This window comes from Papio anubis, chromosome 1 (assembly GCF_008728515.1).
Source record: "Papio anubis isolate 15944 chromosome 1, Panubis1.0, whole genome shotgun sequence".
Classification (NCBI taxonomy): Eukaryota; Metazoa; Chordata; class Mammalia; order Primates; family Cercopithecidae; genus Papio; species Papio anubis.
The window spans coordinates 158,885,023-158,900,405 of record NC_044976.1 but is presented as its reverse complement, the minus strand read 5'-3'; the positions used below and the strand labels follow the sequence as shown (position 1 = coordinate 158,900,405).

At 44.3% G+C, this 15,383-nt stretch overlaps 2 protein-coding genes across 7 annotated transcripts in view; both read right to left on the bottom strand.

The window, feature by feature from the left end:
* RABIF (RAB interacting factor) lies at positions 1–11,713 on the bottom strand. Of its 2 annotated transcripts, XM_009189743.4 has the most exons (3): positions 9,935–11,713; positions 2,093–2,273; positions 1–1,153 (listed from the first exon to the last, which is right to left on the bottom strand). In XM_009189743.4, exons 1-3 carry the CDS (start codon positions 10,226–10,228, stop codon positions 1,131–1,133), a joined length of 498 nt encoding a protein of 165 aa, XP_009188007.1. In that variant the 5' UTR covers positions 10,229–11,713; the 3' UTR covers positions 1–1,130. The 2 variants fall into 2 exon arrangements, with proteins under 2 accessions (XP_009188007.1, XP_003893336.2); XM_003893287.5 differs by having other exon boundaries at positions 1–2,273.
* A 343-nt stretch (positions 11,714–12,056) lies between these two features.
* The window catches only part of KLHL12 (kelch like family member 12), a 39,023-nt gene continuing 35,696 nt past the window's right edge, over positions 12,057–15,383 (bottom strand). For 3 of the 5 annotated variants that reach the window (XM_031656953.1, XM_031656946.1, XM_021928546.2), the window contains 3 exons: positions 15,111–15,209; positions 14,171–14,357; positions 12,057–13,595 (listed from right to left, as the gene is read on the bottom strand). In XM_031656953.1, the coding sequence (XP_031512813.1) occupies positions 13,469–13,595; positions 14,171–14,357; positions 15,111–15,209 (413 nt within the window). In that variant the 3' untranslated portion in view covers positions 12,057–13,468. The remainder of the gene's footprint in view (positions 13,596–14,170; positions 14,358–15,110; positions 15,210–15,383) is intronic. The other 2 variants (XR_004179245.1, XM_009189761.4) reach the window with 2 other exon arrangements.

Here is a 15,383-nt window from a genome sequence, read left to right as displayed (position 1 = left end):
TTTCCATTGCTTAAATGCCTTTATTTCTTTCAGATCAAACTGAAAAGGCAGAATAGCAACTTGGTAGTTTTGGCTACTAGGGCAACATTTGGCAGTTTTCAAAAAAGGAAACAGAAATGACCGATACGTACATAAAAGTTTCACTAAAAATAAAATAAACGCAAATTAAAACAATGAAATACTATGGTTTCCTATTCAAGTCGCTATATATATATGTGTGTGTGTGTGTATATATATATGTATGTATTTGTGGTTGTTGTTTGAGACAGGGTCTCTCTGTTGCCCAGGCTGGAGTGCCAGTGGTGTGATCTTGGCTTACTGCAGCCACCATCTCTGGGGCTCAAGTGATCTTCCCACCTTAGCATCCCAAGGAGCAGGGACTACAGGTATACACCACCATGCCCAGGTAATTTTGTTCATTTTTTAAATAGAGATGGGGTCTCACTATGTTGCCCAGGCTAGTCTCAAACTCACTTAAAAAAACGCTTAGCTTAGGTTCTGGCTTGTGATGTGAGGGGCCATGTGCCCCTAGAGGCATCTACTTGGGTTATGCTCCTGACTTGAGTGGATAACTTTGTTTTTCTTTAGATGCCATAACAATGGACATGTGACCGTTTGTCGGAAAAACACAGTTCTCTCAATTGCTTGCTTACTGAAGCTCATTCAGGCTGATTGGAGGAGGAAGCCACCTTTCCAGGGGAGTAGGTTGGTTGCAAAAGTGTGCCCAAGGCCAGCTTTCACTGCAGCAGGGGAGCCCTTAGAAAGTCTGGGGGTAAAGGAAGGAGGAAGCAACTAGAAAACAATGGAAGAGACTTCAGATGGTAAGGTTTCTATTATTTCAAGTTTAGGCCTCCTGAATGGTAGAGGTGGTGACAAGAGGATACCTGAAACCTTGGTTATATAATAAACTTCCTTCTATGACGGTGAGTCATTTCAGAATAGAAATGATGGAATAATTGGAAATCAAGTTGAAGGCTTAAACAAGTCTGCTGATATCAAACTGTTGGAGCAGCCCCGGAGCTATGGAAATAGAGGCATCTGGATGGAAGTTTGTATCCTGGGTTGGCACAGAGATTCCAGTTGAACCAAAACTCCATGAGGACCGTGCCTAGTAGGTTCAGTAAATGATACTATCCATTAAAGAAGTTCTTGCCTGTGAACAAAGGAAGAAAGTTACCTGTCCAGATAAAGCGAATTATAAACGTGTGTAATCTGGCAAAGGCCTAACCCTCATATCCTACACCCTCCACTCTCATTCCAAGAGAGCCTGGGTAAACAGCCAGGGCTGGGTTTTCCTCTGGCTGCCAGATGGGGTTAAAAATCTGCTTCTCACCTTCTAGGCTGTAGCAGTGGGGAGTTAATATAAAAAGAAACCGTAAGATTTCAAAGGAAGAGGGACCACACCCATCTTCACAATAAAATGTCATTCTCAATCTAGAGCAGAGGCGCTCAAACATGGTACTGGAGATGCATCCCAAGTAATGTTTCTGGTTAGTGGTTTAAATACTGAGTTTTGTAAATGCTTTACTTTTAGTTTGATTAAATTACTGTAGATCACAAGGGTAGCTATACAACAAAGTCACTCTCAGATATTTGTATGCCTTCTTGAATGAGAAAAAGGCAGACTTTCAACTATTAGTACATAAGCATCTTTTGTTACGTGTCGTCATAGCTAAACGGTTGAATACTGCTCTTCTAGAGCAAGAAAAAGAGGGAGCCCCTGGGCAAAACAGAGCCTAGGCAGAATGTGAGGGAAGAGATGAGATTTGTGGAGGTAAGCAGTGTCCCAAAACTGGGGGAAAAAGGAGCTTAGGAAATGTGATGCAAAGTGAACTAGGCAGGAGGCATGTACGTGAGGCTTTAGGAAGCAGGATTAACCCTCTGCATGTTCAAGTGGACATGCTGGTACTCAGTATTTATATTAGCACAGAGAAGAAGGCAGCAGAACAGTTAGACCACATTAAAGGCCAGTTCTTATGGGGAGCAGGTTTATCTTTGGAGGTGGAGCTGGGTACCCTTCCCCTCAGTTACTCATGGGAAACTCGTTCCAAGGCCACATAGAAACTGTTCTTGTCATCTAGGCAATGCCAACCAATTGGTCCAATTTCACAGTCTGCGCAGACCAGAAACTTGATGTTGCCCACGTCCTTGGTGAAGCCCACATTCTCAAAAATGAACATGTCCTCAACCAGCCAGTGTTCCTGGAGGAGATCACCATCAGGATTGCTGCCGTCAGACAGAGCTGGCTTCTTTCTCATGGAGGGAAGGAAAAGCTGCAGTGGGAGAGAACATAAAGAATGCAGAAGTTGAACTGGCCCAGTTCCATCAACACCCCCATTCTAGGTACACTTCACATTGCTCCTTAGCAGGAATGACAAACTAAAAAAGAGAAGCCGTCTCATTAAGCTGTAGATGATAATGCTGGGTGGCTCTTCTTTGCCTCTGGTCTCTGCCCTGATTCTTTTTTTTTTCTTTTTTGAGACAGATTATCCCACTGTCGCCCAGGCTGGAGTGCAGTGGCGTGATCTCAGCTCACTGCAACCTCCGCCTCCCGGGTTCACGCCATTCTTCTGCCTCAGCCTCCCGACTAGCTGGGACCACAGGCGCCCGCCACCAAGTCCGGCTAATTTTTTGTATTTTTTTTAGTAGACATGGGGTTTCACTGTTAGCCAGGATGGTCTCGATCTCCTGATCTTGTGACCTGCTTGCCTTGGCCTCCCAAAGTGCTGGGATTATAGGCGTGAACCTGATTCTTAAGAGAAATGAAAGAGGGGCACCAGCTGGGTGGTCTGGGAACTCGGTCTCACTGCTGTCCTCAACATGGGCCCCACATGGTCCTAGTTTCCCTGGCTCATTATGCTTCAGACACACTGGCTTTCTTGCCTTTCTCAAACAGCATTAGTCTGTTCTGCCCTCAGATCTTGGCATGGCTAGCTGCTCCTCGGCAGTCAGCTCAAATGTAGCCTTCTTAGGAGGTCTTATCTAACCAAACAACCTGAATTAGCTTTACTTACTGCTCACTATATATATTTTTTAAATAGCTTGAGGTAAAACTGACATATGAACTGCACATATTTTAAATGCACATCAGCCTGGGCAACATAATGAGACCTAGTCTGTACAAAAAGCAATTTGAAAAAATTAGCCAGGGCTGGGCGCAGTGGTACATGCCTGTAATCCCAGCACTTTGCGAGGCTGAAGCAGGAGGATCGGCTGAGCTCAGGAGTTCAAGACCAGCCTAGGCAACGTAGTGAGACCCCTATCTCTACAAAAACCACAAAAATTAGTTGGCTGTGGTGGTGCACACCTGTAGTCCCAGCTACTCACAGGGCTGAGGTAAGAGAATCGCTTGAGCCCAGGAGGTTGTTGAGGCTGCAGTGAGCTGAGATTGCACCACTGCTCTCCAGACTGGGCAACAGAGCGAGACTCTGTCTCAAAAAAAAAAAAAAAAAATTAACTGGGCATGGTGGCAAGTGTCTGTAGTCCCAGCTACTCAGGAGGCTGAGGTGGGAGGCTCACTTGAGCCGGGGAGATTGAGATTGCAGTGAGCCACGATCATGCCACTGTACTCCAACCTGGGTGACAGAGTGAGATCCTGTCTCAAAAAGTAATAAAGTAAAACGCACAGTTTATTTCACTTTAGCACATATATACCAGTGAAACCATTATCATAATCAAGATAATTAACACATTCATTTCCCCTGGAAGTCTCTTCATCATGCCACTCCTACTTGTTTACTTATTGCTTATTTTCTGAAATTACTGTATTAATTTATTGGCTTATTTACCACGTGTCTACCTCCACTAGAATATCAGCAAGGAGCTTACCTTGTTCATTACTCGATCTCTAGTGCTTAGAATAGCAACTGGTATACAGCAGGATCTCAATGATTTGTTAAGCAAACGAGCATAGAATATCTAGCTTTGATCTATTCCATCACTGTTAGGGATATACTAGATTTATCTTATAAAAAGGAAAATCTAGTTCTACAATTTGGAATTATCAGCTCTAGGATGCTTGTACCCTCCAACCTATATGACTTCTCAATCATTAGGAGAAGGCCTCTGGCACACACAAAATTGCTTTAATTTCTTCCATATGGATAGTGTATATACTCTTAGCTGTCCCAGACTACTGCAAAATATCATGCCAGCCAAGTTTGCTACTCCTCTGCTCCTCATACGGCTGCTGTCATATCACTTATTTCCCATTTCCCACCCCATGATATACTTTTTTGGTTTTTTGTAATTAAAGACAGGGTTTCTCCACATTGCCCAGGCTGGGTTTGAACTCCTGGGCTCAAGCAATCCTCCAGCCTCAGTCTCCCAAGTAACTGGAGTTACAGTGCAAGCCACTGTGTAACACTGCTACTCCACTCATTCTTTATGCCTCATGTTCAAGGTGTCCTTAACACTTTGTTCTACCTTAAACAAAAACAGGAACAAGTAGAGGCAAAGAGAGTTAGGAATCAAAATTAAGGAACTGGGAAACCTGAATTCCGGTCTCATCTGTAACTTTCTGTGGGCCTCAATTTTCCTATATATATTTCTGTCTTATCCCCTCTACTGTAGGAATGAAATCTCACACATCTTCACATAGACGGAGTAAACGTCAGTGGACTAGTTAAGACATCTAACCAATCAACCAAGAATTTGATGTGTCCAACAAAACAAAAGGAAAACTGACTAAAGCATGAGTGTTCAGGAGGTGCCCAACAAAAGACCACCACCTTCCCTCTTTCAGTTCCCACTTGTGACACAAAGCGTCACCTGTCCAGTTGTCTCTCCTTTGATCTGTAATTTAAAGGTACTACCATAATTAACAATCCATTCAAGACATCATATTGGGTCCTGTTTGCTCTATTCCTCAACATTCCCATTTCAACTTAGACCCTCTCAGTCAGGCCCACAAGAGTATATCCATATATATGCATATGTATGTGCATCTCTGCCTGGATCTCAACCTATTTACTGCAATGCCAAGGACAACTGCTAGGGCCAGGCGATAGCTATAACACCTGGCATATAATGAGGCTTTCTGGATAGGCTACTGGGAGTGGCAACAAAAAAATTAGTGATTTGAGGCAAACTCAACTTGGTGTGAAGTTGCCAGTGAGATCCCTAACCAGATGGGTTACCTTTGTTCTGTCAGGACCCCAGCGAATCCTGGACAGCCTCTTTAGAAACAGACTGAACACCACAACTCAGTGAGACTGCTGATATACTACTAACAGCACCCTTTTAAAAACAAAATACTACCTTTCTCATTGTAAAAATACATTTTCATTATAGAAAACTTGGCAAGCATGCTATAAGATAGATGAGAATAAAAACTGTTACAATACAGAGTACACTTCTGTTAACTTTTTCGTAATTTTTTCCCTTCTGGGAGTTACTTGTGGTGGTTTCAAAACACATCCGAAAAGTCTCTGATAATCCTTCCACCTAGAGTGGAGTCCATACCCCTCTCCTTTGGTCTGGGCAGGCCATGGTGATTGCTTGATGAATGTATGTGGTGGTAGTGACAGGCTGGTTAGAAAATGGCATGCAACTTTTGCCATTTCTCATGGGACACTTGTGCTGGGAGCCTTCAGTCACTGTGTCCTAAGTCCGGCTATCCTGAGGGTGCCATGTAGAGATCAGGCTGGGGGGGGGGTCCATGTAGGGACAGAGGTGGCCCCAAATCCTGTTCCAGTGCTCAGGTGTGTGAGCCCTCCCAGCCCACAGGCAGACGCGTGACAGAATGACCTTTCTGACTGCCATCACATCAGAGACCCCCAGTGAGAACTGCCTGGCTAAACCCAGTCGAACCCTAAATTCCTGAGCAAAATATATCACTGTTTGGGTTGGGCACAGTGGCTCACACCTGTAATCCCAGCACTTTGGGAGGCCAAGGTGGCCGGATCATCTGAGGTCAGGAGTTCAAGACCACCCTGGCCAACATGGTGAAAGCCCCATCTCTATTAAAAAATGCAAAACATTAGCTGGGCATGGTGGGGGCACCTGTAATCCCAGCTACTTGGGAGGCTGAGGCTGGAGAATTGCTTGAACCCGGGAGACAGAGATTAGGTGAGCAGAGATCGTGCCACTGCACTCCAGCCTTTTTTTTTTTTTTTTTTTTTTTTTTGTTTGAGACGAAGTAAGACAGCATCCCTGGCTTCTACCCACTAGATGCCAGTAGCACACCTCCCTCATTCTGACAACCAAAAATGTCTCCAGATATTGCTAAATGTCCTCTGGAGAGTGTGGGAGGAATCAAGAAACATACTGCTTTAGACTAAAGTACTCTGGAACATAAGATACAGTAAGTGCTAGGCCCTGGATCACCTCAAAGGTAGGACTGGCAGTCTAGTTCTCCAATTGTTCCCATCTGCAGGCTACCAGGCTATTCCACTGGGTGGAGTGAGAGAGAAAGCTGTAGGCCACCTCTAACCAGACTCCGTACATACCTTTCTCCAGGCTTAAGGGCTGAGAGTGCTCCTTTAACACCTGCGGAGATGATTAACAGCCCTGCTGTAATTGCCCTAATGGTGGTTTATCTGCAATATGTCACAGTGATGACAAAAAAAAAGAGCTACCCCAAACCTTTACGGGGTTTACCCCAAAGCTTTAGTTAAGGAGCTCGGCATCTCAGAAGCTGCCTGTTCTAAGGATGGAACTGTTTTTCCCCACCTTAAAATGTGTGACACAGAGCAGGGAAAGGACTAATAAATAACTGGTTAGAATCTTCCATGAAATTTTCTACTTTCTATTTACATCACGTCCTAGAAGTTATATTTTTGCTGAAATTAGTATTTGAGAAAAGAAAGGAGAAAACAATTAGGACTGAGAGTAAGGAGAACACTGGGTTGGATTACAGCTGAGTTGTTCGAGTCCAGAAAAAGGGATAGGATTCTTCCAACAATTCTTTCTCAAGAAATAGGAAATTTCCAGAAATACTAAAGCCATTGTTAAAAAACACAACAACAACAAAAAAAAACACCTTTTTGCGTTTTTAAAAGAGGGAAAACATTTTAAAATACACAAAATGCATTAAAGAAAATTCTTAGGCCTCTTTCTAGAATAGGGGCCACTGTGTTAGTTGAGAAACAAAAATAAATGTAACATATATAATTTAATTTGCTCACACAGTTTTTGGCAGATCAGTTTAAAATAGTATCAAACAAGAATTAAGAATTTTGGCTGGTTGGAAGCTGCAGTGAGCCATGCTTGTGACGGAGCACAACAGGGAATGGGGAGGGAAGAGGAGGGGAGGAGGGAAGAGGAGGGGAGAAGGGAAGGGGAGAAGGGAAGGGGGGAACGGAGGGGAGGGCAAGGGAGAGGATGGGAGGGGAGGGGGAGGGGAAGGGAGGGCAGGGCAGAAGGTAGGTCCTGTGGGGCACAGCAGCTCACCTGGCCTACATGCTGAAACCCCATCTCTACTAAAAACACAAAAATTAGCTGGGCATGGTGGCATGCACCTGTAATCCCAGCTACTTGGGAAGCTGAGGTAGGACAATCACTTGAACCCGGGAGGCAGAGGTTGCAGTGAGCTGAGATCGTGCCACTACACTCCAGCCTAGACAAGAGTGAGACTCCTCTCAAAAACAACACAAAACAAAACAAAAGAAAGATCCTGGCCAGGCCCGGTGGCTCATACTTGTAATCCCACCACTTTGGGAGGCCAAGGTGGATGAATCACTTGAGCCCAGGAGTTGGAGACCAATACAGTGAGTGCGTCTATGTTTTTTCTGGTTTTTTTTTTTTTTTTTTGGTGGTTGTTGTTGTTTTGTTTTTTGAGATGGACTCTTGCTCTGTCACCCAGGCTGGAATGCAGTGGTGCAATCTTGGCCTACTGCAACCTCTGCCTCCTGGGTTCAAGCGATTCTTGTGCCTCAGCCTCCCAAGTAGCTGGGATTACAGGTGCCCACCAACACGCCCAGATAATTTTTGTATTTTTAGTAGAGCTGGGATTTCACCATGTCCGCCAAGCCAGTGTTGAACTCCTGACCTCAAGTGATCCGCCCAACTCAGCTTCCCAAAGAGCTGGGATTACAGGCGTGGGCTATGTTCTTTGTTTTTTTTTTTTTTTTTTTTAAGAAAAAAATATGAAGAATTTTAAAACAAACTATAAACTCCATTTAGAAGTCTCTTAATTTATGTCAGTTTATAAAGTTAGACAAAACCTTGCCATGGAAAAGATGGGAATTAACCTATACATACTACATACTAGGCACAGTGCTAAGTGCTTTTATATAAATTCTTTCATCTATCATCATCTTCATTTTACAACAAGCTTGTCCAACCCGCGGCCGGTATACGGCTCAGAACGGCTTTGAATGCGGCCAACACAAATTTGGAAACTTTGTTAAAACATCATGAGATTTTTTTTTTGCAATTTTTTTTTTAGTTCATCAGCTATCGTTAGTATATTTTGTGTGGCCCAAGACAAACTTTCCAATACGGCTCAGGGAAGCCAAAAGACTGCACACCCCTCTTTTACACAATAAGCAACCTGCATCTCATGGAGGTTAACTTTTTTTTTTTTTTTTTTTGAGATGGAGTCTCTCTCTGTCGCCCAGGCTGGAGTGCAGTGACTCAATCTCGGCTCCCAGGTTCAAGCGATTCTCCTGCCTCAGCCTCCCGAGTAGCTGGGATTCCAGGCGTGTGCCACCACGCCCAGCTAATTTTTGTATTTTTTTTAGTAGAGATGGGATTTTGCCATGTTGGCCAGGCTGGTCTCGCACTCCTGACCTCAGGTGTTCCGCCCGCCTAAGCCTCCCAAAGTGCTGGGATTACAGGCATGCCGCGCCCAGCCTAACTCTTTGAATGTTAATGAATGGTAAAGTCAGGACTCAATTCCATGTATGTTTTAATTCCAAGATCCATGTTCTTTCCATTGACTCCATAACGCCACTAACTTCGTAAAATTAATTGAGAACTCTACTCCCAAACCTTGGAAGCCTTAAAAGAACCCCGGGACCTCCACCAATCTCTAGATCAAAAGTCATCAAAATACCTACAAAACAACAGACATAGATTCCTTTTTTTCCTCCTTTGATGGAAGGCTGTTTTGGAGGAATGGGTGCTTCTTGCTCTTCTACTAGACATTACACTTCACGATCTGTTCAACCACATGGAATAATAAAATGGTCTGCATATTTTTAGAAATAATTTTGAATGATAGGATGTTCCTATGGTTGAAATAACATATTTGCACTTCAACACAGAGTTTACCGAAATAAAATTTTTTTTCAACGTTCTCACTTGCGATGATGGTGGTAGGAAGGGTATTAAAATCCCTAAACTGACAGGAAATAGTTTTTCTTCGAAATTTACTTCCAGGACGTCAGGGATCTAAGCACTTCAAATATGATTCATCTGGAAAACCAGAGGCTTCCAATGCCTCGGTAAAGTGGATTGGTTACCAGGGTTATTTTGCCGCGTCCCCTACACCAGTTGTTTCTGGGGCTCCTCTGTGGAGCAGACAGGTGCCTGTCATAAATAAGACGGTGAATTCAGGACTGGCGGGTGGGGTATGAAGTGGGACAGGAACCCGGCCACACTCGCGGTGAGCCGCGGCCGACAGGTACCTGCCGGGTCTCCTGCAAGCCGGCGGGAGCTCCGGAAGCCGGAATGGGGCGCCTCCCTTCCACGCGCCCGCGAAGCAGCGGCCCTGGACGGCGGCGGGGCGCACCGCTCCAGGGGCGAAGGGCCGGGTGGCTCAGGGAAGGGTTCCCGCGGCAAAAGACGCCGGGGCGGGTCCACGTTCCCTCCCTCGCCTCTGGCGGCCCCAGGGGCGGAGCCTCGCCTAGCGGAGGCCCGAGGGGCGGGGCTTAAGGCCGCGCGAGGAGGGCGCGGTCTCCGGAAATTGAGGAGCCGGGGTTCAGATACTGCCCGCGGCAGCTCGTCCGGGAGACTGCGGGTGTAAACGGCCTCTAACCTGCCTCCCTACCTGTCGGCGAGAGAAGAGAGCGGTCCCTGGCTGCAGCACCCGGGAGCCGCAACGCTGGCACAGCACCGCCTTCCGGTTTCGGCCCTCGGCTGACACTAACTCGCTCAGCTGCTCCGCTGGTTCCATTGCCGCTGCCGCCACAAGCTCCTCAGCCACGGCTGCGCAGGCGCTGTTTCTGCTGGCTCGTTCTTCACTGCGCTGGCGCAGCTTGGCGTGAAGCGGACGGTCACCACGTCTCTGCGCAGGCGCCCGCTTCCCCGCTCTGGATTCTACTGCGCAAGCGCCTTCATTCATTGCCTAACCTGAGTGGCTAGGTGTCGGCAGGCTTTGTGACAGGGACACTTCTTGGGACCAGTGACATATCTCCATACCCACCTGGCCACTGGGCTTCACTTAATATTAAAACCTGTTGACCTGTTTAGTTTTCTGAGATCTGAATTTAGTCTCCTGAATGAATGGGGACATTATTGGAGGCAATGTGAAGGTAATCTGGGTCGGACTTCCCATCAAGTTTTAGCCACATTAGCTTCTTAAACTACTTTGAGGGGCATGTATCTTTTCGGTATTGGAAAAAGATGCGTGGAAGCTTTAATTGCTGGTCTCTTCTACTCATTGTGACCATTTACTATGCGGCAAAATGTCAAAGCGCCTTTAGAAACTTACCACATCATCACAGTTTCCTTACGGAATCGGCACTCTTGTGCACGAAATGAGAAAGGTAAAGATCAGAAAGGCTGCAGCATAACTCTAAAGCCGCTGCTCTTCATTAACTAGAATTGTCAGGAAGGCAAGATTATTTCAGACAGAATAGTATTATATATGAACAAAGGTGAGAACAAATTTAGGAATGGTTAGACCACTGTGGCTGATCCACATTACACCTGGGGAGAAGCGGTAGTAGAGGTAGGTAAGATCAGGAAGGTAGAGTGGACTCAGAGCTCCATGGATGTAATGTCATGCTAAGGAATTTAACATTAATAACATGAACAATGGGAATCTGTGGAATTTTAGGCCAGAAATAACTGTTCGATATTTACTGTCTGATGTTAAGTACTGTAATGATCCTATCTGTGCTTCAGAGAGACAACCTATGACTAAATGGAAATAGATTGAAGAGAGGAAAAAGAGTAGAGGTAAGGATATCAGTGGCTATTACCTTGAGTCTAGCTGAGAAAGGCCCTGAAGCTAGCAGAGGGAACAAAGATATGGGAATGGACTTGGAACAATTAAAATTGTACAGAACTTAGAAACTAGCTGGATGTCTGTGTTGTGATGGGGGTGACACAAAGCAACTGCTGGTTTTCCTGGGTTAGATGACTAAGTAGCTGGTTGCCAATTATGGGAGCTTGAAAAAATAAGATGAACCACCAAATTAGGGGTATCTCTGTGTATATATGTGAGCACGTGAAAGTGTACGATTGTGAAAAGAGTGAAAAAGGAGCTCTAAGTTTTACATGTTGATCTTTCTGTAGAACATTCCATCGTAGCTTCAGTGTATGAACTACTTGTGAAGTTGGTCTGAAACTCATTAGCACTGAAGACAGCATGGGAGCCATCAGTCCTTCACCCTCCCCTGGATTTATTCCTGAGATAGGAAAAGCCACGTTTTATAGGCTATGGTTTAATTAGCAGGCGCAATCCATCTGCCAAAGTTGGCAGGTATCTTTAAGGAAAATAACTTCCTCATGTGGTTGCTCCTCCCTTTTGCTCTGGAAGCATCAGGATTGTTGCAGTTTTGCAGGCCTTCTGCATAGCTGTTTATATATCACATGCCATAATTCAAATCAAATGGAAAAAAGGACTAGTGTGACTGAAACCCTAAAATTCAAGTGGGTGCTAAGTGAATTCAAGATGTCTCTTCTTTGTTCCTTTGGTTTTCAAGTAACTCCAAGCATGAGAGGGAATAATGAATACAGCGAATCAGGAAAATATTTTACTGAAGAGAATCTCCAAAGTGTAAAGTGGCTACCTCTTACCTGTGTCTAACAGAGAAATAGCGGAACTAGTTGGCAAACACACAAGATGAACAGGTTGAAGAGACGGGAGCTACGGCTGATCCCTACATCTTTCCCTCCCAAATATCTGCTAAAGGCAATGCTGGTTAGCCACAAACTCTCGGCACTTGACACCAATGATTTTTAATATTTTCTTAAAAAAATACAAAGGAAATTAACTCTGTAGGTCAATACAATTCAAGGAAAGAGGGGAAAATGGAATTTCAGAGCAAAGATTGTTTAGGTTATCACATTCCCACATTCCCAATACCCATAAAACAAGAATTTCACTCCATGACACGGAGGAACATTGAATGATAGCTCAGAAATGCTGCTAGCTGAGGTACTGAAACTAACAAAAGGATTTTGGTTGTCCTTGATTATTCTGTCCTATGATGAATAAAATCTACACTAAAGGACAGGTAAAGAAAACTTATACCAGAAAAAAAGACCAAATGTACCAAACACAGCAGTACAAACCACTCCTTGGCAGAAGTGTGCTTCTAAAAGAATGGGGCAGCAATCAGGTAGCTGAACTACTAGGCTACTGTCACTCCCAGCCCATCCCCAAATAAATAGTGTGGAAGTGTAATAGTGTAGTAGTATTTGATTCAACAAAGAAAGGCTTTCACCCCCATTCAAGGCAAACATTGCCATGGCTAGATAAGCCCTGGCAGGTAATAAGACGACTGTAAAATCACAGGTACTTCTAGTTTATCCCCAGTTATAGTGAACTCCCACATTGATGTCATCTTCTCTCATCCCAACATTTGTTCACTCTTTTATGCTGTCTCCAGTGCGAAAGACCTTGGGGAAATAAAAAGATCCTTCAAATAATATACCCTTCTCAGTCTTCCAGGTTATGTCATACTTCAGTGCTGTTCTAGGTTCACTCACATTCCATCACATTGAGTTTAATTCACTTATTCTAACTTCAATTCTGATATACAAACCCTGACCTCCAAAAGAAGTGTCAGATGAGTCTCTCTCTCCCTTGCCCCCAAAGTTTTGTGGGGCTCTCCCTTTGGTTTCCCTCTACAATGGAACTGTGTTGCCCCTAGCTACCTGTAGATGAGAAAATGTAGTTGTTCCTGGAAAAAAAAGAAAAAAAAAAGACTTGGATTTTACCAAGCTTACTTAAATTGGTATCTTTCCAATCATCTAGGCTGGATATTACCCACATCTAGTAGGCTATACTCACCTTGCAACATATGAGGCACAACATACATATAGTACACCAAGCACGTGGTAAGTTAGAAATGACAGGAAAATGCTCCCCAAAGCAGTGGGAGAGGCAATGTGGTCTCTCACATCCATTCAATGTGCATTCTTTTCTCTGGAGTATCTGTTACCCACCCTTCTCAGGAGCAAGACCCAGGACAAGGGGGAGTACGTGTCAAATAAGTACAATCATCACTGCACTGGTGCCTGTAATCAACCTGTGCACATAGTGAGAAACAGACATTCTGGAAAGGATTCTTGATTCTCCCACTAACTGTCCACTGGACTGGAATAGCTCTGGATGGTGCTCCAACAATGGTCACTTCTCACGGAGAACACACACACCAGCATCACAGCGCTGGGTTCCCATGGATGTCACGACTTCCCAGCTGTCGATGATAGGGTCATAACATTCAATGCTACTTAGCAGGGAATTACCATCATATCTGAGTGGGAAAGAAGCAAAAGAAAGAAATGAGTCAGCTGCATGCAGTGGCACGTGCCTGTAATCCCAACTACGCAGGAGGCTGAGGTAAGAGGATTGCTTAAGTCCAGGAGGGAATTTGAGAACAGCCTAGGCAACATGGTGAGACCCCGTCTCAATAAAATTTAAAGAAAGAAAGAAATTCGCCTTCTATTCCTTTCCACACAAGTCCTTCATTAAGGCTGCCACTGGAGGCCAGGCATGGTGACTCTCGCCTGTAATCCTAGCACTTTAGGAGGCTGAGGTGGGAGGACTGCTTAAGCCCAGGAGTTGGAGACCAGTCTAGGCAACATAAAAAACTAGTCTGGCACAGTGGCATGTACCTGTGGTCCCAGCTACTCTACTCAGACTCCAGCCTGGGTGACAGAGCAAGACTCTGTCTCTAAAAACTAAAAAAAATCTAATAAAAAATATCAAGTTGCCACTGGAGATATTTACCCCTACCCAAGTCTTGTCTCCATCCAAAAATGAGGATCAGATCACATAGACTCTTGCTGTGGCTACATATTGAGTCTGGATTCGTTTCTAAATCCTCACCCTGCAATTGCATAGAGTCTCCCCCGAAGCACTGTGGCCCCTACATAGCATCGTGGAGTGGTCATACTGGTGACAGTTGTCCAGGAATCAGTGCGAATGTTGTATGCTTCAACGGAAGAAAGGTGGGCTGTACCATCAAATCCCCCCACCACATAAATATGGTCATTCAGCAGGGCTACTCCTGCACCTGCGGAAAATGAAGGCATTAGCAAATGAATGGTACTAAGCCTAGAATCTGAATTATAGAAATAAACTATCGTCACTAATGACTAGCTGAGTTCTAGAGTAGATGAGAGATATGGACTGGGTCCATACAGGCCTAGAATAATCTAGTCCAGCACAAGTTATTCCACCTATAAACCCTTTGGCTTGGACTTGAAATGATAAAAGATAAGTAACAATTGTTCTCCTTACTTTCATTAACTCAGAGCCCAACCCTTCTAATTAGGAGAAAGGGAGGAAGAGAAAAAAAGGCAGCAATAAAGGTTGATGGAGGGAAAGGAGTTGTGATTATGCTTCTGAAGCAATTTTTACCCAGAATAAGTAAACCAGAATGGCACAGTGTTTTCTCCTTTTCTACATCCCAGCCTGCTCCACTTCAAAAAGTTCTCGGTGAAGGTAAGTAGCTACTCTTTTGTCCTTATGCATTAGAGACTTTATTTAACATTTATTTAACATGTACTACACAGACAAAATTGTACTAGATATTCTAAAAAGTAGGGAGAGAACAAAGACATGAAGGCTTTTGCTTCCAAATGTATAATCTAGTTGTTAAGTATCAACTGTCTTTATCCTCACTAATATTTAGAGAAAACAGAGACAAGGAGGAGAGCAGAATCTCATTTTTACATTAATCTACAGTTTGCCCCATGCACCACCATTATATATGCAAATGTCTGACAGTACCATCTATTGTCCCTTCCCTCAGATCTAGTCTTACCAGAACGCTTGGTGGCCATTGGTGTAACATTAGTCCAATGTCCTGTATGAGGGTCATATTTCTCAACGGAATTTAAGATATTCAAGCCGTCATATCCTCCTGGAAGACAGAGATCATTCCAGAAAGAGTGGTAAATCCTCATGCCCATTTCTGGTCGGTCTTTCTCTGAGTGCTTCAACTATTTTAGTTTCAATTTTCCCCCAAGAGTTCCAGTAACTCTAAGAGAAATCTGACAGTACCCTACTTTCTGCTTATAAGAAAAAGATAATCCCA